Consider the following 22,851-nt stretch of genomic DNA (forward strand, 5'->3'; position numbering starts at 1 on the left):
AAATAGGAATGTGTTATTAATGACCTGTCTGGTTAAATAAAGGCCAATGACTGAATGAATATCAAATAAAGCGATATAATTGTTTTTTTTTTTCTCTTTATCGTATAATGTTCACAAAGTGTAATGCAATTCATGTCATGGGTAGTGTATTTTGAAGGATCAAATACTCAACATCCCATATTATCAATTTAGCGTGGCAATCAAACTTTGAAAATCGTCTATGCGCATGCGCAGAACCACAAAGTAGCCTTTCTCGGCAGGTAGCAGAAATTGTCAGAACACCGGCAGCGTACGCGTTTAACAACAGCTTCACAACACAAGGTTAGTCATTTAAAACACTTTTACGAGTTTGCATTTTGACTTTGGTCTAAGTAGATAAAAGTAAAGATATTTGCCCTTAGTTATCTAACTGTTAGGCACATATAGGTTTGTGTTTTCGTTTGGTCTCGGCAGAAAAATGCCACGGTTTGGGTTAGCCCGCTAACATTAGCCAGTCGTGTTTATGTTGCTCTGACAGCCCCAGAGTTTAGGTTATACTTTAGTTTAGGCGCTGGTCGCCAACTTAACTCATCGGCGAAGTAAACAGCAGTGAGGACCTGACTGGTTTACATTAACATATACTGAGACGTGTTGTTTAGAAGCTTTAAATCTGGAGTATTGAGAAGTTAACATGTTGCTGAACGTAAATCTTCACGTGATCGCTGAGGAGCCAATAATCGATCACGTGACTGCGATGACCCATCAAACACTGGCAAAGTAGTGTACTCTCAGAATAAAAACAAGTTAAGTGATGAAGTAATGTTCCCTTTCAGTCATAACTATTTATACTCCCTTACCAAAGGTTAAACAGTCAGAACATATAAATTTTTATAATGTGTATTTGGTTTATACTCTCATAATAGCTGTTTTGATATTATAATTTTTTAATAAAACTAGTAGAAATGCCCACATATATGATATGATATACACAGTACTCGAGTTGTAAAAAAGAATCAGGGGGGATGGTGGATTTTATCATATGACAGATAATTTGGGCTGATTACAAATAATATAATATATTACAAATAATAGCACTGACCAAAACACCTGCAGAAATACTGCAGGAATGACATAGCAGCAGTTAAATGCAGCCTTCTGTAAGCTTTAAATATCCACTGGGCTTACATCAAATACATCAAAACACAACAATAAAAAACAGTTTTCTGAACTTATCAATATGACTCTGTCCTTCACAGGATAAGTAAAATGGATCACTGCAAAAACTCAAAATAAGAATATTTGTCTTATTTCTAGTTAAAATTTTTCATTTTAGTTAAAAAATCTTATTACACTTAAAACAAGATTCAATTTCCACCTGTTTCAAATAGATTTTCACTTGAAATAAGTAGAAAAATCTGCCAGTGGAACAAGATTTTTTTTTTTTTTTTGCTTGTAATGAGAAGATTAATCTTGTCCCACTGGCAGATTTTTCTACATATTTCAAGTGAAAATTTACTTGAAACAGATGAAAATTGTCAAATAAGTTATTTTTCTGGTGATGACTCTAAATGTTGAAATAGCAATAAAACCACATTCATTGATGAAATGACATAAGGGATGGAAAGGGGGGATGGCAGTTTTACAGGGGGGATGATTTTGACCGTTTTTATTTCAGGGGGGATGCCATCCCCCCTCAACTCGAGTACTGGATATACAGTACAAAGATATTTGTGAAACATTCGGCACTTTACAGTCTAAAAGATTAAATTGCCATGCAAAAATATTGGTCATGTTTCTGAAGCTACTGACAAATTTAGCCTATTTTGGCAATTTCGTTTAACAGAATCTTCAGTTTAAACTTTGCAGAGCTATAATATGTTTCAGTGTGTATAAATATTCAGTATATGTGTAATGGCATATGCAATGTGTTGCTTATCTAGCAGTCTCTCACTGATAGGGTAATTCTCATGGGAGCACATGAACAGGACTCTGTCCAGCAGCAGATATTGATGAGACCACCAACTCTTCACCAAGTAACTACTGGTTCTTTCACTAAAATATTAAAATATATTTATATATTATAGTTTATTGTTTACTGTTTCTAATAACTGCCTTCTTTGTTTCCCCCATTGCCACCACTTGTCTAAAGTCCTTTCCTTTCCTTGACTGCCACCTGCTGGTGGAATTTTAAACTCATTCATTTTGTGGTGGTGTGGTAAAAGCTATAATGGTGAATTCTTTTTATTTTTTAACTTTTATTTCTTGAAAAATCTGCTCTAGGAACATGGAGAAAATGTCACGGGTTACCACAGCCCTCAGCAGCAACACCATCAGTGGCCGGACTATGTTCTGCCACCTAGATGCCCCTGCCAATGCCATCAGCGTGTGCCGGGATGCCACGCAGGTGGTTGTTGCTGGGCGCAACATCTTCAAGATCTTTGCAATTGAGGAGGAGCAGTTTTTGGAAAAGCTGAATTTGCGAGTCGGACGTAAACCGTCTCTGAACTTTAGCTGTGCTGATGTCATGTGGCACCAGATGGAGGAGAACCTGCTGGCCACCGCTGCCACAAATGGGGCTGTGGTCACGTGGAATCTGGGAAAACCTTCTCGCAACAAGCAGGACCAGCTGTTTACTGAGCACAAACGAACTGTCAACAAGGTGTGCTTCCACCCCACAGAAGTTTATATGCTGCTGAGTGGCTCACAGGACGGCTTCATGAAGTGCTTTGACTTGCGCAAGAAGGAGTCTGTCAGTACTTTCTCAGGTACTTGGATATACAGGTAGAAATCTCATAGACTGTAGTCTCACTTGTTGAATGCTAACTTCTGGTTTTTGACGTTAGAATACGTTTTTAATGTTTTGAACAAGTAAATATATTGAAATTGGTCAAGTTTAATATACATTTCTTTCTTTGTAGTTTAACCTCTAAAGCAATTATTGGGAAGTGCAGAAAATACCCCCTTTCTTAGCAATAAATGTATTAAAGCTTTAAAGTGTGTAACCCAAACTCTTTATAGTTATACCTTTTACCTTTAGTTAAAAGCAGTACAAAGTCTTTCTTTAGGGTTTTAAAGACTTAAACATACTGAATTTCAAAATGAAATGGACTTTACAAGATACTTTCGACACAACTGTACAAAATAAAATTTAACAAAGTAAAGCAAAGCAACTTTTGTGTTTACAAAGAAAACCGCAATTTAGTTATTTATTTTTGTCATAAAATTATTTTTTGATCTTTTTTTTTCAAGCTAATGTTCGTAGGTCTTTTTTCATTACATTTTCCTGTGCGCTCATGATACTGTTTTTCATCTAGGTCAATCAGAGAGTGTAAGGGACGTCCAGTTCAGCATGAAGGATTATTTTACATTTGCTGCGTCCTTTGAGAACGGCAATGTTCAGCTTTGGGACATCAGACGACCTGATCGGTACGAACGGATGTTCACTGCTCATACTGGCCCTGTGTTCTGCTGCGACTGGCACCCTGATGACAGGTACAATGAAAAATTAAGTTTGTAGCAGTCAGGCACACGATTTTGCACTTTTATAAACTGCATAGTTCATTCTGTTTTTGACTTTACAATCTGGATAATGTGACTTGTACAATTACAGGAATGTTTTGTGTCTTAGAGCCACTAAGCAGCTTATTACTGTTGTTGCTTAACACTTTTTGTGTGTGTGTGTGTGTGTGTGTGTGTGTCTCAGAGGCTGGTTGGCCACAGGAGGCAGAGACAAGATGGTGAAGGTTTGGGATATGACCACAAACAGAGCCAAGGAGATCTATTGTGTCCAGACAATTGCGTCAGTGGCTCGAGTTAAATGGCGGCCTGAAAAGAAATTTCATTTGGCCACCTGTTCTATGATGGTGGACCATAACATCTATGTCTGGGACATTCGTAGGCCTTTCATTCCCTTTGCTACTTTTGAGGAGCACAAAGATGTGACTACTGGTATTGTGTGGCGCCACCAGCATGATCCTCATTTTCTACTTTCCGGCTCCAAAGACAGTACGCTCTACCAGCATATGTTTAAGGACGCTACCCGTCCCGTGGACAAGGCCAACCCAGAGGGTCTGTGCTTTGGATTGATGGGGGACTTGGCCTTTGCTGCCAAGGAGAGTCTGATCAGCAGTGATACCAACAGGAAGCCCTATCCTGGAGGCGATCGCCGCTACCCAATCTTTTTCTTCAAGAAGGCCGACCCAACAGAACAGTTTGCCCACGTGTCCAGTGTACTCAGTGTCTTCGAGACGGACTTGGATGGTAACCGTATGGACTGGTTTGTTCAGACGGCACAACTCTACCTCCTCAGTGGAAAGCCATTTGCTGAGTTGTGTGATCACAATGCCAAGGTAGCCCGTGAACTCAACAGACCTCAGGTAAGGTAGACCAGCACATTTTTTATTTTCCTCACCCAAATAATTAATCTGCTTTTGTTTTGAACAGACTCTACAACTGGAATTTTAAAATGATTTATTAATCCATAAACCAGATAATGTTGTGTTACAAAAAATGTTATGGAAAAGTAATGTCTGCCAAAACAGATGTTTAAAATATCTTCAGTTCAAAACTGTCAAGATACTCAGTTTATCATAGAGGGCACAGAATATAATGTATTATCTATTAGGATATGATATATTTAGATGTAAAAAGGCTGGAAGCTTTCTTTATTTTTATCAGTAAAATAACTTAACAGTGGAGGATAGCTATAGTAATAGGACAAATTAATGTACTGGTAATTATGGACAGTAGGGATGGGCGGTATGGACTAAAAAATGTATCACAATAATTTCTGGCATTTATCCCGATAACGATAAAAATGACGATAAAAAAAATACCAATTCAACTCCATCTTTTTAACTATAAATCTATCTCGCTCTCAGATCCGCCATGTTTGTTACACAAAAACATCATCAACGGGAATTTTTCTTTCTTTCTTTCTTTCTTTCTTTCTTTCTTTCTTTCTTTCTTTCTTTCTTTCTTTCTTTCTTTCTTTCTTTCTTTCTTTCTTTCTTTCTTTCTTTCTTTCTTTCTTTCTTTCTTTCTTTCTTTCTTTCCTTCCTTCCTTCCTTCCTTTTTTCCCCTTCCTTCTTTCCTCCTGCTCTCTCCTTCCTTCCTTCCATCCTTCCTTCCTTCCTTCCAAAAATCAGCTTTACACAAAAACATCATCAACAGGAATTTTTCTTTCTTTCTTTCTTTCTTTCTTTCTTTCTTTCTTTCTTTCTTTCTTTCTTTCTTTCTTTCTTTCTTTCTTTCTTTCTTTCTTTCTTTCTTTCTTTCTTTCTTTCTTTCTTTCTTTCTTTCTTTCTTTCCTTCCTTCCTTTTTTCCCCTTCCTTCCTTCTTTCCTCCTGCTCTCTCCTTCCATCCTTCCTTCCTTCCTTCCTTCCTTCCTTCCAAAAATCAGCTTTACACAAAAACATCATCAACAGGAATTTTTCTTTCTTTCTTTCTTTCTTTCTTTCTTTCTTTCTTTCTTTCTTTCTTTCTTTCTTTCTTTCTTTCTTTCTTTCTTTCTTTCTTTCTTTCCTTCTTTTTTCCCTTCCTTCCTTCCCTTCCTTCCTTCTTTCCTCCTGCTCTCTCCTTCCTTCCTTCCTTCCTTCCTTCCTCCTTCATTCCTTCCAAAAATCAGTTTTACACAAAAACATCATCAACGGGAATTTATCGTTTTTACCGCGAGATGACGAATTCTTATCGTGAGGAATTTTTTTGTCGGTTTATCGTAAACGGTAAAATATCGCCCATTCCTAATGGACAGTGAATAATCAGATTTTGCTCTCTACAAAGGTTTCCACTACATGGACCATGCTGAGAATTATGTTCTCTGACCCAGCAAACCTCACTACACCTGGTCCTAACCACAACCTCAGTAAACTCGGCTCGTTGCCTTTAATGAATAGGTAAACCAAACGTATAATTTGCCTTCTCAAAATATTATTTCCAGGCATTTATAAGTAAAACTGTAATTACTGAGTTTGCTATTATATTCAGTTTCAGTATGAAGGAAATGGGTTCAGGGATGGGCACAGAGAGCAGACTGGAGCGAAGCAAAGGCGAGAGCAGGCAGGATAACATTCACCTGGAGCCTGGGAACTCACACATCAGCAACAATAATGAAGGTGAGCGTGGCTGTTATACTCTGAAGCTCAATCTGGGGACTCAGGAGATCTTCATCTCTCTATGTTTTTCTTGTATAATTAATATTCAGTCAATTACAGAAAACGAGGAGACGGAGGGCAGTGACGGCCCAGCAGAATACATGTTTGGTGATGCTGAGCTAGATGACGATGACCTCTACTCCATGGAGCACGACAACCAAACAGGTCGGTCATTGTCTTGCAACTGAGATAGAACTGCCAACGTCAGTACCTGCTATTTATGGCTGCTGCCATGCTCAGCGTTCTTTTGTCTTATATCATGTCTCTTTCTTTTTGTGGTAACAGAAGAGCAGGAATACACACTGCCTCAGGAGGCCTTCCCGCTGCGTCATGAGATCGTGGATAACCCATCTGCTCCGGAGCACCTTCAGCAGGACAAGGCCGACTCCCCACACGTCAGCGGCAATGAGGCAGAAGTCACTTGTCTGACTCCTATCGAGTCTTTCTCTCTCATCTCCATTTCCCAGCCGCTGTTCAGCCCAGATCTACCCGCCAGCTTCTTCTGCCCCATTGTGCGTGAAATGCTGTGCTACTACGCTGAACAGGGCGATGTGCAGATGGCTGTGTCTGTGCTCATCGTCTTGGGAGAAAGGATCCGGAAGGAGATTGATGAACTTACGCAGGTCAGAAAACAAACAATGACAAGCAATTAAACTTTGTATCGTGTTTCAGCTTAGAAAATTGATCTGGATTATAGTTTAGTAGTTAAAAAAAAAATCCCCAAATATTTGGGCTTTCCCTTTCAGGAGCACTGGTACATGTCCTACATAGACCTGCTGCAGCGATTTAAACTGTGGAACGTGTCCAATGAAGTCATCAAACTGAGTACGTGCAGCGCCATCACCTGCCTGAACCAGACTTCTACAACGCTGCACATCAACTGCAGCAATTGCAAACGACCAATGAACAACAAGGGCTGGATTTGTGACAGGTATGAATACTGCGTTATAGGGCTGTTCGATTAATCGATTTTAAATCGTAATTGCGATTATGTAATTAGAACGATGTTAAAACGTGAAACTCGTAAAATCGATTTTTAACCTTGCCTGCACACATATTAATGATTGATACCATATTAATGATTGATGGAATAACCTCTCAATACCTGCGACAAGTGCCCCATGGGAGAGGCTCTTTAGTGTAGGAGGGGGCGTTGTAACATGCCACCGGGCATCCCTCAAGCCAGATGCGGTAGCCCGGCTCGTGTTCCTTGCAAAAAACTTGCAAATGTGAATAGCAAATGTAATGACTGACATTACACACCTCTACCTCCTTCATGGGTTGCATTATTATTTAGCATGCAAAGACCCAGTTTAGTTTAATTAGAAAATGTCTTGTTTTATTTAATTGGAAATATAACTTACTGTATGTTTGCAAGTGCTGATTTGCTGATTTTTTTTTTTCAGAGATAAAACTTTATATTTTATTATATTTTTTAAAACTTTTTTTCCAACTTATTTTACAGAGTTTTGCACTTTATTCATTCATTTTTGGTTTAATAAGAGCAAAGTTTGCACTTAAAGCCCAACGGGGCAAATGTTCAATAAAAAAACAGCATATTTGAAATCATTTCTTTGCTTTTTGTCAATTCACAAAATAATCGTAATCGAAAATCGGATTTTGAGAGAAAAAAATCGAGATTTTATTTTTGGGCAAAATCGAACAGCCCTACTGCGTTACTTTCATTTAATAAAGCAGCGTGTATATATTATCATATAACTAAAACTGGCTTATAACTTTCATAAAATGCTCCATCTCCTGCTGATCAAATTTGATGTAAATCTTGTTCCTTAACTACATCTAGTTTTTCTTAGATTCCATCCACTTTTATTATAATTTATTTCCTTGAAATCAATACTTTTAGCATCTCCCAGAAAAACTTTGTCATGTTGTAAATATGAAGGCAATCAGCTGGCAGGTGCTTTATAGTACATGTCCATTGTATATTCACACTGGTATTGTAGCGCAGCAGGACAAGGGGCAGGCATTGGCTCCTCATTTGCCCAAACCTGAAGTCCAGGATACCTCAGGCAAATGAGGAGCATCTTAAGTGGAACTGACATTTCTCTGGGCTGAAGGTGTCGTCAGGAAACTTAAGACTCCTGATAATTTTTAAACAAAATCATACGATTCGGTAAATACATGGCTTAGTTTTTGCCTCAGAACTGTTTTGGTATTAACTCTGTGTGATATTGATGCAGACACACATATTATTATAACAGGGTTCTGCAACCCAAAATGTTGAAAGAGCCATATTGGACCAAAAATGCAAAAAACAAATATGTCTGGAGCCGCAAAAAATGAAAAGTCTTTTATAAGCCTTAGAATGAAAGCAACACATGCTGCATGTAGCTATATTAGTTATAACTAGGGAAAGATTTTTTTTTTCATTATGCACTTCGAGAAAAAAAGTCGAAATGTTGAGAAAAAAGTCGAAATGTCGAGAAAAAAGTTGAAATGCAGAGAAAAAAGTTGAAATGTCGAGATTAATGTTGAAGTACAATCTCGAGAAAAAAGTCGAAATGTTGAGGAAAAAGTCAAAATTTTGAGAAAAAAGTCAAAATTTCGAGGAAAAGTCAAAATGTTGAGAAAAAAGTTGAAATGTCGAGGAAATAGTCAAAATTTCGAGAAAAAAGTTGAAATGTTGAGATTACAAAGGAAAGGAAACAGGAAGAAAAAAAAGAAAAAGAAGAAGAAAAAAAGGAAAAAAAAAGGTCAAACATTTTTGAAAAAGCTCCAGGAGCCACTAGGGTGGCGCTAAAGAGCCGCATGCGGCTCTAGAGCCGCGGGTTGCCGATCCCTGTATTAGATATACCTGATATACCTAATAAAGCTGCAAGTGAGTGTAAAACAAGCTCTGACATGTCTTTCCTTTAGGTGCCATCAGTGTGCCAGTGTTTGCGCAGTGTGCCACCATGTAGTGAAGGGACTGTTTGTGTGGTGTCAAGGCTGCAGCCATGGTGGACATCTGGAACACATTATGAACTGGCTCAGGAGCAGCACTCATTGCCCTGCCGGGTGCGGTCACCTGTGTGAGTACACATGAACGGGTCCCAACAACTGTCCACACAGCTGATCCACTATGGGAGCTGGAAACATCCTGGCATCAGCCTGGAAAACACACAGGCTCCGAAGGGAAATGAGTTATCCTCATTCTTCATGGGCCTGGAGCATCTGGTAGGAGGTCATAGGGCTTTAAAGAGACATCACACCAAGGTTCTGAGGGAGGAAGAGGGTTACATGTGCTCTCCTGTTTAGCCATTCAAGAACAAATGTATTGTGATTTCATGTTTTCGCTGGAATTGTTCAGAGTCATTTGTGTGTTCATGTAAGACAAATTGAAGAATTCACATTTGCTGCTTTTTATATATTTTTTTCTCCATAACACCCTGAAGATTCAACAGAAGGAGTTAATTTATCTTTAGTGAATTGCTAATGTATGTACATAAAACATATTTTGAGGTGTTGTACTTTATAGAAAGCGACTGATTTCAAATCAAGCAATACTGTACATTAAAGATGACATGGTGAAGAAAACATTGTGTTGGGTGCCTGAAGTAACTACCAACTAAAAACTCCATCCTTATATTTAGAACCCCCGAGGTTTGAAAGTAACTTCATAAGCCATTCAGATTTATATGATAGTTACAATTTTGCTATATTTTTGTCCACACTCCATCTCATGCTGCATTCACTGTCCCTTAGAAATGATTACAGCAAAGCGGTAACAGTGTTTCAAGAGCCACAGTCCATTGAAAGAGATGGTGGAGTCACGCGGCTCACTCCGCCAAGGGACACAGTTGAAAAAAAATCCCTTTTGTCTGTGAGATTTTGACTAAAGTTTATTTTTAATTTTTTATGGGGTACATTGTCTCTTTACAATAATATACCATACATTTTGTTGTTTTAGACCTGGAAATGCTATTTATCCTTTACAAACTTAACATTCTTGTAGTAGAGCCAATCCCGATGGAAAAGTTCTCTTTAATACTGCTCCCTCATTAGCACATACATCCTATGTGGCAACCTGCCAAAATCTCTAGCTTATCTTTAGTTTAGCAAGTCACATCTCACTATATTTTACATCGCAGTTTATATGGACACCACTCAGCAGCAGAACTTACCTACAGATGGAAGTTTCCTCATTTACGTTTCCTCATTTACCTATAAACACAAAGGTTTTGACAGATTTCACAATACAAGCTATTTAATTAATTAATGTATTTATTTTTGGTCTTGCGTGTTCTGTGGTTTGGGAATTTCAAAATGTTATATCTGTTTACATGGTTAATAAATACAGTGCAATCTAAAAGAGCCAACTTTAAAGTGGCATTCAGATTTAGTCTGCAGTTAATGCAAATTATCACTTTAAAAGGGAATATTAGGCAACAAATTTAAAACTAATACTAAACCAGTCAAACACCGTAACAACACTTCTGGGATTTCCTTCAGAAGTAAATTTGCTTGCAGATCTCGAGTGCAGTACAGTGATGTACGAGCTGGATGAAGTCTGTGTTCATTGGAAAACCATCAGCCCCGAGGCTGTTGTGCCCGGATGAGCTGCTAAAGCTGAACTGTGCCAACATCTTTGCTGTGCCAAAGCTGTCACTGAGAACTAAACGTCAACACATTGATATACCCCCAAGGCACTTTTAGGGACAATCTGTTTAAGAACATCCTCAAAATCCTTAAAACCCACCCCAGCCTGAAGTTCAGTTCAGAGTGCCATTTTGGCAGACTGGCAACTTGTTCAAGGTCTCCCAACTCAGCAAAGCTGGGAAAGACTAGCACCCCTCCCCACGACCGTGAACACGAAGCTAATGAAGGAAACTGAACGGTTCAATAACATCACAATCATCGTGTGATATCAAATATCTGAACCTGGATTACCTGTCAGATCAGACAAAACATACAAAAGCATGCTTGTTACACCCGCAAACGTAATAACAGCCCACAAACGTAATAAAAATCTGCAGCTTTGAATGTAATAATCCCGCAAATGTAATATATTTCCCACAAAACGTAATAAAATTATTATTTTTACAAAATTTGTAAATGTAAATGCAAATTGCAAATGTAATAACTATTACATTTGCAGGAAATTATTACATATGTGGGAAGGTGAAAATCTGTAAATGTAATAACTTCCCACAAATGTAATATCAGACAAAATAATGATCTTTGTGGTAGTTGGTGTTTGTTCTTTCTTTTAATGAGGGAGAAGGTGTAGATGTCATTTTTGAGGATTTTAACAAGATATTTTTTTTTTTGAGGAAAAATGATTATTCAAAGAGAACATTTGAATACATTAAAGGAATCTTTAGTGATTAAATTATAATTTATTTTAATAAAAAAAGATAACATAATTGTGATAATCACGTTTTTTAAATAAAATTATTATTACTATTATATTTTATTATTTATTTTGATTATTTCTTCCCCATATACACACGTATACAAAATCACACATACAATAATACAACTAAAATACACATTGTACGCCCACAAACAGAGCGAGTTTTAATAGTACAATATAACTCTTTTCTTGATTTAATTCATGAACTTGCAAATGTAATAGTTATTACGTTTGCAGTAGGCAAATTTTATTACGTTTGTGGGAAATTTATTACATTTGCGGGATTATTACATTCAAAGCTGCAGATTTTTATTACGTTTGTGGTTTATTACGTTTGCGGGTGTAACAATGCTCTTACAAAACATTCACAAATGTCTAATATACAAATGGTAAACGGTTTACTTATATAGTACCTTTACAACCTTGTTTTCTCCAATGTTGTTTTCATTTATCCAGTCACACAAACACTCACTACAGCACTCGTATTACATAGTCTCTACATCTCTCGCTGGGATTTTTATATCATATTTTGATGAGCACATCAGGGGGCAATGTGAAGATCTGTGGCCCCACCACAGCCGACCTTCCAGCTTTGAAGTTGGAACACCAGACTTCACACATCTAAATCAAAACTTTACACAACTGTTTTAATATTTCTCTTTATTGCTTAAATTAACTGTCTCTGTAGCACAAATAAACAAGAAGAGTTTTCATTAACAGTTTTAATCATATTTGCAATTTCATCTTTCTCTGGGTTCTAAACTTTGAAATGGATTCCTTAACTCACTACAGAAAGCATCTCATAGATGTGATGTTTTATCATCAGTTTATATCTTAAAATACATTCAAATAAAAACAAGAATCAGTTTGTTTTGTTTTACCTCTGTCAGTTAAAAACAGTCGATTGAGGGAAAAAAAAAAGACAATACATTTGTTTTCTGAGATAATATTATCCAAATATAAATGGGCACTTTGGTATTTAAGCCATTTGGAAGGACTTCCGGTTAAAATTCACAAACTACATATATAAATAACAGAGAAATCATAAACTTGACTAGCAAGTATTTGTGTTTTGAGAAGACATTTAGAAATTACCAAAAGCGAATGATTTCTCATGCAATTATTTTGTCCTGTAATCAGCGAGACAGGATTTCCAAACACAAAAGAATTCATGTCAAGTTTACTGCCTTTAAATTAGACTGATTTACCTCTCCATCTGATGGCATGAACATACCTTAAGCTACATTTCAGACTGGAGGAGTTACAGCTTTATAGTAGCACATTACAGTTTCACAGCCTCTGATCCTCAAACCAGTCCCTCCTCTTCTCTGTGCATTTGCATAACTCAACTAAAGAAGTTCAGCATACACAAGCACAAGTGTGAAGGTCAAGTACCCTTCCTGCCTGCTTGTCTTTTTTTTCGTCAGCAGCTGCATTGCACTTGTCCTCATCTGGCGAGCTCTGGTCCAACAGCCAAGCACAGATGAGCAGCATGTCTGGTCTGCTCTTTGCGCCTCTTTGCCCCGGCAGGGCTGGCCCTCGTCTTTGGCCTTCTCCCACTTCACTGAGATTGTTCAGGGCGGTTAAATCACCCTCCGTCAAATATTGGCAGGAGCCCCTTCAAAATGTAAAAGTAGAAAGTTACAGTCGTTTGATTTAGAGATTCTAACCACCAAAGTTTGATATCGTATTTACCTTAAAAGGATTAAGGCCGTTCCCAACTGTCTGAGACTTTTTCAGGGGCACTCAGTCGCCGTAGACTCTGAAGTAAGGTTTGCAGAGCCCCGGCTGTGATTGCAGGACAAGACATCAGCATTAAACTAGAATCACAATAGGGATGGGCGGTATGGACTAAAAAATGTATCACGATAATTTCTGGCATTTATCCTGATAACGATAAAAATTACGATAAAAAGAATACCAATTCAACTCCACCTTTTTAACTATAAATCTATCTCGCTCTCAGATCCGCCATGTTTGTCATCAATGGGAATTTATCTTTCTTTCCTTCCTTCTTCCCTTCCTCTTTTCTCCCTTCCTTCCTCCTTTCCTTGTTTTCTCCCTTCCTTCCTCCTTTCCTTGTTTTCTCCCTTCCTTCTCCCCTTTCCTTCCTTCCTTCCTTCTTTTTTCCCCTTCCTTCCTTCCTTCTTTTTTCCCCTTCCTTCCTTCCTTCCTTCCTTCCTTCCTTCTTTTTTCCCCTTCCTTCCTTCCTTCCTTCCTTCCTTCCTTCCTTCTTTTTTCCCCTTCCTTCCTTCCTTCCTTCCTTCTTTTTTCCCCTTCCTTCCTTCCTTCCTTCTTTTTTCCCCTTCCTTCCTTTCTTCCTTCCTTCCTTCTTTTTCCCCTTCCTTCCTTCCTTCCTTCTTTTTTCCCCTTCCTTCCTTCCTTTTTCCCCTTCCTTCCTCCTGCTCTCTCCTTCCTTCCTTCCTTCCTTCCTTCCTTCCTTCCTTCCTTCCTTTTTCCCCTTCCTTCCTCCTGCTCCCTCCTGCTCTCTCCTTCCTTCCTTCCTTCCTTCCTTCCTTCCTTCCTTCCTTCCTTCCTTCCTTCCTTCCTTCCTTCCTTCCTTCCTTCCTTCCTTCCTTCTTTTTTCCCCTTCCTTCCTTCCTTCCTTCCTTCCTTTTTCCCCTTCCTTCCTTCCTTCCTTCCTTCCTTCCTTTTTCCCCTTCCTTCCTTCCTTCCTTCCTTCCTTCCTTTTTCCCCTTCCTTCCTTCCTTCCTTCCTTCCTTTTTCCCCTTCCTTCCTTCCTTCCTTTTTCCCCTTCCTTCCTTCCTTCCTTTTTCCCCTTCCTTCCTCCTGCTCCCTCCTGCTCTCTCCCTCCCTCCTTCCTTCCTTCCTTCCTTCCTTCCTTCCTTCCTTCCTTCCTTCCTTCCTTCCTTCCTTCCTTCCTTCCTTCCTTCCTTCCTTCCTTCCTTCCTTCCTTCCTTCCTTCCTTCCTTCCTTCCTTCCTTCCTTCCTTCCTTCCTTCCTTCCTTCCTTCCTTCCTTCCTTCCTTCCTTCCTTCCTTCCTTCCTTCCTTCCTTCCTTCCTTCCTTCCTTCCTTCCTTCCTTCCTTCCTTCCTTCCTTCCTTCCTTCCTTCCTTCCTTCCTTCCTTCCTTCCTTCCTTCCTTCCTTCCTTCCTTCCTTCCTTCCTTCCAAAAATCAGCTTTACACAAAAACATCATCAACGGGAATTTATCGTTTTTACCGCAACATGACAAATTCTTATCGTGAGGAATTTTTTTGACGGTATATCGTGAACGGTAAGATATCACCCATTCCTAAATCACAATGAAAATACTTTCACCTCAGAACCTTATACCAACATACCTAGTTCCTCTTCATGGGAATCCAGCTTCCTCGTCAACTCTACCACACTGGAACATGTCAGCTCTTCCCCAGCTATATCAAAAGGTTCATTATTAATTTAAAGTAATTTAGTTAATCATTTTAGTACACAACCTCTCAACTCACCTTTACCACCAGTGTCACTTCTGGCCTTATCTTCCAGACCAGTGTAAGAACTGCTATTACCATCTGTAGTGAGGCGAGAGAACAGTTCAGCGCGATGGGCCCTCGCCTTCTCCAGTTTGGTGCTAATGTCCTGGGCCAGCCGGTGGTTCTCCACCAGCTCTCCCTGAACCCTCTTCCATGCCATTTTGTCCTCCATTAGACATCCCTCCATCACTGTACGCAACTCCTTCTCCTGAGAAACCTGGCTCTGCAGACTCTCCGCTTCTTCACAGCGCTACACCCATGCAGACAGATAAAAAAAAAAAGAATTGTCAAAAAGTTTTCCGTAAAAATGCTAAGCTAAAATGAGTATTGGTGTCACAGCTACCTTGTGTAGCTGAATGGCCATCTCTTGCATCTCAGCCTCAAGCTGGTCAGCATAAGCTTGTTCCAGAGCATCGCTGGGTGGTCGAGCGTTGCTGTGCCACCTCGCAATGGCAGAAGTCATCTTCCGTTTGGGTCCAAATAGTCTGGAGAACATGAACATATTCAAAACTACATAGCACAATAATCAAAACTTTGTACAATTAAGGATTGATCTGTCAATGGTCTGATATGTCTTACGTGATCCCTATTTCTTTCAGATCATTTTCTGTCAGGGTGAGAAATATCCTCAGGTCAATATCCTGTTCTTCAAGTAATGGGAGGTACTTAGAAAAGCCAATTTGCTCTAAAAACTCTGCCAGATCCTGCAAGAACAACAGATTTTACACCAAGCCAAGCGCCCAATAAAATCTTAATATACAAGTCAGCAAACTGGAACAAACCACAAAAGTGACTTGGTACATCAAAAAGACTGCAAACACAGACGTGCCTTTGGACCGGAGTAGGAAGGTGAAGAACCAACATGTGTGAGTTTGCCACAGTTCCCTGTCACACTAGAGTGACCAACATCGCTGTTTGCAAGGCGACTCTTGCCTTTTGAATGATGACCCTTGTATACCCTGCGAGAGCTGGTCCTTTTGCACTGGTCAGAATCCTGATGGGAAAAGATGTAAATGTCCGTCACCGTATACCAACATTTAAATAAATGAAATGTATGTCTCGGAACCATAGAAATATATAAAGGCTAGATGACTCGTCCACGCTGCTGCCAATGCAGAGCAACGTCGTCACACGGCGGCCATCTTGCCACAGGAGAGTTTGCTCACTCATTACATTGTGTTTAATGGTGCATGTACTGCTTAAACAACCTTAACTTGCTCAATTCTCAACAGATTTGCAAACAGTTTGGTTTGTTATGAACGTCAGAGATCTAGTTATGACACTGCATACTTGTGAATAATTATAAACGTTGAAAAACGTGCTTTTGTATGAAAATAACAAGAAACAGATATATATATATGTTATAATGTAATAATATAAATACATGTTATGTCATTATATATATGTTATAAGGTAATAATATATGTATATATGTTATAATGTAAATATAAATATTACTAAGAATACTATAGAAATATTGATTTAATATAAATACCATGTCATAGCTATCTGTTTCTTGTTATTTTCATACAAAAGTACGTTTTTCAATGTTTATAATTATTCACAAGTATGCAGTGTCATAACTACATCTCTGACGTTCATAACAAACCAAACTGTTTGAAAATCTGTTGAGAATTGAGCAAGTTAAGTTTAAGCAGTACAGGCACCATTAAACACAATGTTATCAGTGAGCGAGCTCTCCTGTGGCAAGATGGCCGCCGGTGAACGACGCTGGAGACTCCGCCTTGAGTCATCTAGCCTTTATATATATCTATGCTTGGAACCCAATCTGCTGTTTCCAGCTCACCTCATTACTTTCCACAGAGCCTTCCCAGTTTAGTGCAACCACATGGGGCAGGCCCTCGCTGCTGCTACTGCTGCTCCTCATGGTAGGCATGTCATTCTCAAAGAACGGACTGTCATCTGCAAAGATGTCATTAAAAGAAACACATGAAAATACCAAAGGAAATGTATTAATTCATCTGAAAGTAAAAAAAATACATTTACTGTGGTGATCAGGTGACTCACCTCTGCTGCTGTGGCTCTGGCCATCCAGCTCATTGATTGGTGAAGTCACGTCACGGTAGCAGATACCCTCACTCTGGTTGCCAATATCCCGAAACCCGCATCCTGGCAGCACAGCTGGAGGTTCTGCTAAACAATGACAAATGTCACATCAGCAACCACTGCCAACTTAACGATTATCCACCAGGGAACTATTAATGGAGGATTTGTTCAGAATGAGACGTGCTGCTTAGTCTTTGTCATACTGGTTTCATTTCTGTGATGAGGTAATAGTGAATTAACCTTCTTCATGCACCAAGTTCACAAAATAAAATCTTTTTAATTAAACACTGTCTGAACAAAAGAAATAAAGTCACACTGATATATTTTTGAAGCCCTTTTAGCTTTGATTACTGCACACATTCACCCTGGCATTATCATTTTAGAATATGCCCATATCATCAGGGGGATACATTTAAAAAATAAATATACATATTATATCAAGGTTGTCAGTTCACTTAATTTTTTGACACATAATGTTACTGCACTTAACCCTGACCAACTGAAGCATCCTAGGATCATTACACTGCCCCCACAGGTTTGCACAGTTGGTAGCAAGCATCATTTCATCCACTATTCATCTTTACCTAATGCACCCATCACTCTGTAACAGAACGACATCACCTTTTTGCACTTGTCCATAGTCTGATCTTTAAGCTCCCTGGACAACTGGAGCCTCTGCCTCATTTGCATCACTGATTAATCATTTTCTTTAGACTGCTACTCTCTCTACACACCAAGTAGGGTGAAATCACTTGTTTGCCTGCTGAAACGCATTAATCACAGCATTACATTCCCAATGAGACCTGACCACAAGGTTTACTAGTACCTCCTACTCGAAACTTAGCAATGGCTTGTGGCCCATCATGGATGCTGACGCCTTTTGCACGGTTTCGACTCGGTCGAATCCTTGGTGGTGCGCTGTCTGAATCCTCTGAGGAGCTCGGATCTTCAAAGTGTCCTGAGAAGTTATAACACACATGCACACACAAAATTCATTAGAAAACTAAACAAAAAAAAAACAAGAAGTCATCGTTCTAATTGGTTGAAATGAATGAAATGTCATAAGAACTGCTATTAAAATAGATAAAAATAGAAGAGATAAAATAGAACCTGGTTTCATTCTTGGAGAACGTGAGTCAATTTGGCTGACAATCTTATTGTAACCATACATCACAGCAAGGGTGCGGGCAGTCTCCCCTTTAGCGTTGCGGTCCTCAACTTTAACTTTCTGTAAATTAGAACGGATGTCACTATTATAAAAGGAATAGACTCATTACTATGAAACCTGATTATCTGTTTATGTGACATGCAGGTCATTCAGAGTGTATCTTTGACAAATGTGTTTGTGTGCTAATATGTTATGTATACGTCCAACATAATATGTATACACGAAAAAAAAAAAATTAAAATTAAAAAAAAACTTTGACAATTCAGTGTAAGTGTTTTAGAAAAATGTTGATACATCAGCATACGCTGGCTAAATCGTCATGGTGTGACAGGACCATAACCTACTTACATGTTCAAGCAGGTACTGAACGATGACTTCATGCCCAGACGCAGCAGCTTCCATCAGAGGAGTGAAACCGGACCCTGGCTCCCTGCAGATGAGGTCAAATCCACTTAAAAATAATAGAAATAAAATCCCAGATCTTGTTTTTTTTTTTTTTTTTTGTCTTGCTTCTTTAGTTTTGTAAGAGACTCTCACTTGACATTGCCATCGGCATTGCTATCCAGCAGGAACTTGACCATCTGTTGGTGGCCTGTACTCGTACTGTGGAACAGAGCAGTCCAGCCTCGAGAGTCCTTCAACTCCAACTCAGCCCCTTGCTTATAAGTGGAGAAAAACAACTGAAGGATTCTGAAGTTGAGATATCAGCTATAAACCTCTTTAAATTGTTTGTTTGTGTGTTTTAAAAACAACAAGGCAAACTTTTAAAGCAGCCATCTGCCTCCCTGGCTTCATCTGTTCCTCATATGTAACATTCATCAATAACACTGCACAGTGACTCTGTGAATTACTTGAAGGGCATTTTGCTACCTGAATCAAAAAGTAAGCAATGCTCTCATTCCCACAGCTGGCGGCCAGCATCAAGGGAGTGAGTCCTTTTGCAGTGGCAGAGTTGACGTTCACACCAGCTTCCAGCAGGAGATTTGCAATGTTGTCGTGGCCGATGTAAGCTGCATACATGAGCGGGGTCCACCCTCCAATGTTTTTCCCGTCCAGGTTCACCTCACGCCTGGAAACAGTCAGAAATGTTAAGCTGAGGACATGACCACACTTCAAGGACAGGAGCAGGCTGCAGCGTATCATCCGCTCTGCAGAGAAGATGATTGTCTGCAATCTTCCATCTCTCCAGGACCTGCACGCCTCCAGGACCCTGAAACGTGCAGGAAAGATTGCGGCAGACCCCTCCCACCCCGGACACAAACTGTTTCAGACTCTTCCCTCTGGCAGGAGGCTGCCGTCCATCAGGACCAAAACCTCACGCCATAAAAACAGCTTCTTCCCGATTGCAGCCGGCCTCGTCAACAAAGCCCCGGACCCCCCTCTCCCCCGTCTACCACACACTGTCCCCCCATCCCACTCTACGTTACATCAACATAAAGACCCCACTTCTGACCTTATGCGTCACATTAACGCACATCCTAGGTCACCTCTGTACAGACTCATTACTCCGGCACTTTAAAACCAACATGTTGAACATTTTTTCTTTTAATATTATTTGTTTTTTTGTATTGCACCAACAGAGGTGTCAAGTAACAAAGTACAAATACTTTGTTACCTTACTTAAGTAGAAATTTTGGTTATCTATACTTCACTGGAGTAATTATTATTCAGACGACTTTTTACTTTTACTTACTTACATTTTCAGGCAATTATCTGTACTTTTTACTCCTTACATTTTAAAAACAGCCTTGTTACTCTATTTCATTTCGGCCTTTAAAAAAAAACTATCCAGTTAAATTGCTCCATCCGGATAGAGTGAATTTGGTTGTGGTTGTGGCACAGATGTTCTTGTCCAGTTTTGTTCTTACATCCGTTCCCTCAGATTCCTGCAACTAAACTTGGATGTACATTCCAATAAAGGTTAGGATAAATGATAACATGCCTCTGAAGTTTGACTTTTTGCACCATTACAATACTTATAGGCAACTAGTCATCATATCTTCTGCTCTCTGAAACACATGTTAATGCTCAATAGTACACATATATGGTTCTTTAATATATTTGAATTATACTAAGATGCATTCATTTTCAATGGCTTTTGTCCTTAATGGCTTTTTTCCCCCTTACATTACTTTTACTTTTATACTTTAAGTAGTTTTGAAACCAGTACTTTTATACTTTTACTTGAGTAAAAAACTTGAGTTGATACTTCAACTTCTACAGGAGTATTTTTAAACTCTAGTATCTATACTTCTACCTGAGTAATGAATGTGAATACTTTTGACACCTCTGTGCACCAATCACCACAACAAATTCCTTGTGTGTGTTAAACTACTTGGCAATAAACTTCTTTCTGATTCTGATTCTGATGATGGATGTGACATGTTTCTGTGAAAAGTACTGACTTTTTAATGCAGTCAGCCACCACGTCGTACTGTCCGATGGAGCAGGCGGTGTGGAGGTCCAGGGGGACGTCCAGCTCCTCGGGCCGCAGCAGGGAGTCCCCCAGCCACAGGGAGAGGCTGCAGCCCAGCTGCTCCGACTCGCTGGCCTCGTCACTCAGCTCTGACATCTCCACCTGGAAACACACGATCATGCAACACTTAAAAACGCTGTAAATTACAGTCCCAGACTCGTATTGTACTTAGTCTTGACTATAAAACAGCAAGAGCCACTGAATGTTCCAGGGGCGTCAATTCAGTATGGCAAGGTATGGCAGCTGCCACACCTTGGCTTCAAGGGAAAATGTAAATGTTTGTTTTTTAAATACATTTATGGAATTATTCTGTGTCTATTTGTATTGATTATTCTATTACTTAATAAATATAGAATAACTACAAATGCAAATCAGAACAACATGATCGATTTCACAAGTTATTACACTGCAAAAACTCAAAATCTTAACAAGAATATTTGTCTTATTTCTAGTTAAAATGTCTAATTTTTTGTCAAAAAATCTCATTACACCTAAAACAAGACTCATCACCAGAAAAATAACTTATTTGACCATTTTCACCTGTTTCAAGTAAATTTTAACTTGAAATAAGTAGAAAAATCTGCCAGTGGGACAAGATTTATCTTCTCATTACAAGCAAAAAAATCTTGTTCCACTTATTTTAAGTGAAAATCTACTTGAAACAGGTGAAAACGGTTGTTTTTGAGTCATGTCTTAAATGTAATGAGATTTTTTTTTTAATAAAAATTAGACATTTTAACTAGAAAATAAGACAAATATTCTTGTTAAGATATTTAAAAAAAATCTCATTACATTTAAGACAAGACTCAAAAACAACCATTTTCACCTGTTTCAAGTAGATTTTCACTTAAAATAAGTGTAACAAGATTTTTTTGCTTGTAATGAGAAGATAAATTTTGTCCCACTGGCAGATTTTTCTACTTATTTCAAGTTAAAATTTACTTGAAACAGGTGAAAATGGTCAAATAAGTTATTTTTCTGGTGATGAGTCTTTTTTAAGTGTAATGAGATTTTTTGACTAAAAATTAGACATTTTAACTAGAAATAAGACAAATATTCCTGGTAAGATTTTGAGTTTTTGCAGTGAGCGAGACTGCATTTTAAAAAGTTCCAATTTTCTTGACCACACAGATAAACTACATAAACTTATGTGATGAGTATTTGCTGGACGTGTTGATTGATACTCTAGTTAATGTGACTCGTAACCTTGCCATACCTTAGTTTCCACTGAATTGACGCCACTGGAATGTTCCCACCAACAACGAAATATCAATTAAAGCAGGCAACTAAACTGTGCAAACTGGAGTACATCTACACATCTATACTTTGATTTTGGAGCTAGTTTAGCTTAGCGACAGAACCGTGTAACCTCCACTTCATCACTACACTTACACCCAAATGTAATGGTCTACGATTAAGTTGTGAAACGAGATCAGAAGTAATTCCTTATTAAGCCGCGTGTACTAGTGTCATTAGATGAAAACTTACAGTCAGGAGAAAGTGAATTTCATCAGCAAACTTTTCTTGTTTTGTATGTCACAGTCAATAGTGCTCGTGAAGAAACACATCCCGCCCTTTCCGGTTTAAAAATGACAAACTTTCAGCCGAAAAATCCTCGAAAAACTTAGAAATAAAGAAAAATTATCAAAACATACTTGTTTCAGCATAATAAGTAAGGGTTATAAGAGACCAAACACAGAACACTATCTTTTTTTAATGTTCCTCAAAAGCTCTTTAGCAACATTAGACAACTCACTTATTTTTTATCTTAGTGATTTCTTTATTTACTGTTTATGTATAATTACAAAACTTTATGTTTAATTACACCTTTATTGTTTTTGCGTCAAACCTGTTCCTGGTATTTTTATTTGTTTTCTTATTAAAATATTATTTTCCAACGACCATAAAGCTCGAAAAATGCTTTTATGTCAAAAGACTTAAGAAACGGAACAAAAGCGTGAGAGAAAAATCACCTGGAGGAGTAGCAGCCCCTTTGAGTTCCACCGTTTTTTTCTTGTCTTTCTTTTTTGAGACCTCAGAGGACTACAAGTTTGTGAAAAACAACTTTTAGAAACCTTGTAGTGCTATTAAACATTGTATTTAAAAAAAACTTTTAAATACTGCTGGTCTATGCAGACATTTAATAATAAAAGTGTAGATTTCAATGAATGAATCTGAAA

At 38.6% G+C, this 22,851-nt stretch overlaps 3 protein-coding genes across 7 annotated transcripts in view; 2 read left to right on the top strand and 1 right to left on the bottom strand.

Moving 5' to 3' along the window:
* The window catches only part of LOC133418791 (uncharacterized protein C7orf50 homolog), a 46,988-nt gene that overhangs the window by 2,586 nt on the left and 21,551 nt on the right, over positions 1-22,851 (top strand). The window lies entirely within an intron of this gene.
* Positions 260-9,661, top strand: wdr24 (WD repeat domain 24). Of its 4 annotated transcripts, none has more exons than XM_061708622.1 (11): positions 260-321; positions 1,937-2,012; positions 2,260-2,744; positions 3,294-3,471; positions 3,683-4,355; positions 5,762-5,874; positions 5,966-6,093; positions 6,193-6,297; positions 6,418-6,755; positions 6,879-7,063; positions 9,010-9,661. In XM_061708622.1, exons 3-11 carry the CDS (start codon positions 2,264-2,266, stop codon positions 9,176-9,178), a joined length of 2,370 nt encoding a protein of 789 aa, XP_061564606.1. In that variant the 5' UTR covers positions 260-321; positions 1,937-2,012; positions 2,260-2,263; the 3' UTR covers positions 9,179-9,661. The 4 variants fall into 4 exon arrangements, with proteins under 4 accessions (XP_061564606.1, XP_061564609.1, XP_061564608.1 ...); XM_061708625.1 differs by having other exon boundaries at positions 6,421-6,755; XM_061708624.1 differs by lacking the exon at positions 1,937-2,012 and having other exon boundaries at positions 269-321.
* On the bottom strand, positions 12,132-22,241 carry anks3 (ankyrin repeat and sterile alpha motif domain containing 3). 2 transcript variants are annotated; one of them, XM_061707739.1, is made up of 16 exons: positions 22,160-22,241; positions 20,601-20,773; positions 19,066-19,264; positions 18,733-18,854; positions 18,544-18,625; positions 18,138-18,255; positions 17,854-17,985; positions 16,989-17,111; positions 16,768-16,883; positions 15,790-15,954; positions 15,540-15,664; positions 15,304-15,445; positions 14,937-15,210; positions 14,793-14,864; positions 13,184-13,276; positions 12,132-13,106 (listed from the first exon to the last, which is right to left on the bottom strand). In XM_061707739.1, exons 2-15 carry the CDS (start codon positions 20,765-20,767, stop codon positions 13,194-13,196), a joined length of 1,920 nt encoding a protein of 639 aa, XP_061563723.1. In that variant the 5' UTR covers positions 20,768-20,773; positions 22,160-22,241; the 3' UTR covers positions 12,132-13,106; positions 13,184-13,193. The 2 variants fall into 2 exon arrangements, with proteins under 2 accessions (XP_061563723.1, XP_061563722.1); XM_061707738.1 differs by having other exon boundaries at positions 16,989-17,114.

This window comes from Cololabis saira, chromosome 19 (genome assembly GCF_033807715.1).
Source record: "Cololabis saira isolate AMF1-May2022 chromosome 19, fColSai1.1, whole genome shotgun sequence".
Taxonomy (NCBI): Eukaryota; Metazoa; Chordata; class Actinopteri; order Beloniformes; family Belonidae; genus Cololabis; species Cololabis saira.

Excerpts from the sequence above, each read along its gene's own strand:
- wdr24 (XM_061708622.1), top strand. The coding sequence starts at position 2,264 with ATGGAGAAAATGTCACGGGTTACCACAGCCCTCAGCAGCAACACCATC. Across the intron at positions 2,745-3,293 it reads GTCTGTCAGTACTTTCTCAG|GTCAATCAGAGAGTGTAAGG; the intron begins GTACTTGGATAT and ends TTTTTCATCTAG. Across the intron at positions 6,094-6,192 it reads CATCAGCAACAATAATGAAG|AAAACGAGGAGACGGAGGGC; the intron begins GTGAGCGTGGCT and ends AGTCAATTACAG.
- anks3 (XM_061707738.1), bottom strand. The coding sequence starts at position 20,767 with ATGTCAGAGCTGAGTGACGAGGCCAGCGAGTCGGAGCAGCTGGGCTGC. Across the intron at positions 18,256-18,543 it reads TTCAGTACCTGCTTGAACAT|AAAGTTAAAGTTGAGGACCG; the intron begins GTAAGTAGGTTA and ends TCTAATTTACAG. Across the intron at positions 17,115-17,853 it reads TGCTAAGTTTCGAGTAGGAG|CAGAACCTCCAGCTGTGCTG; the intron begins GTACTAGTAAAC and ends GTCATTGTTTAG.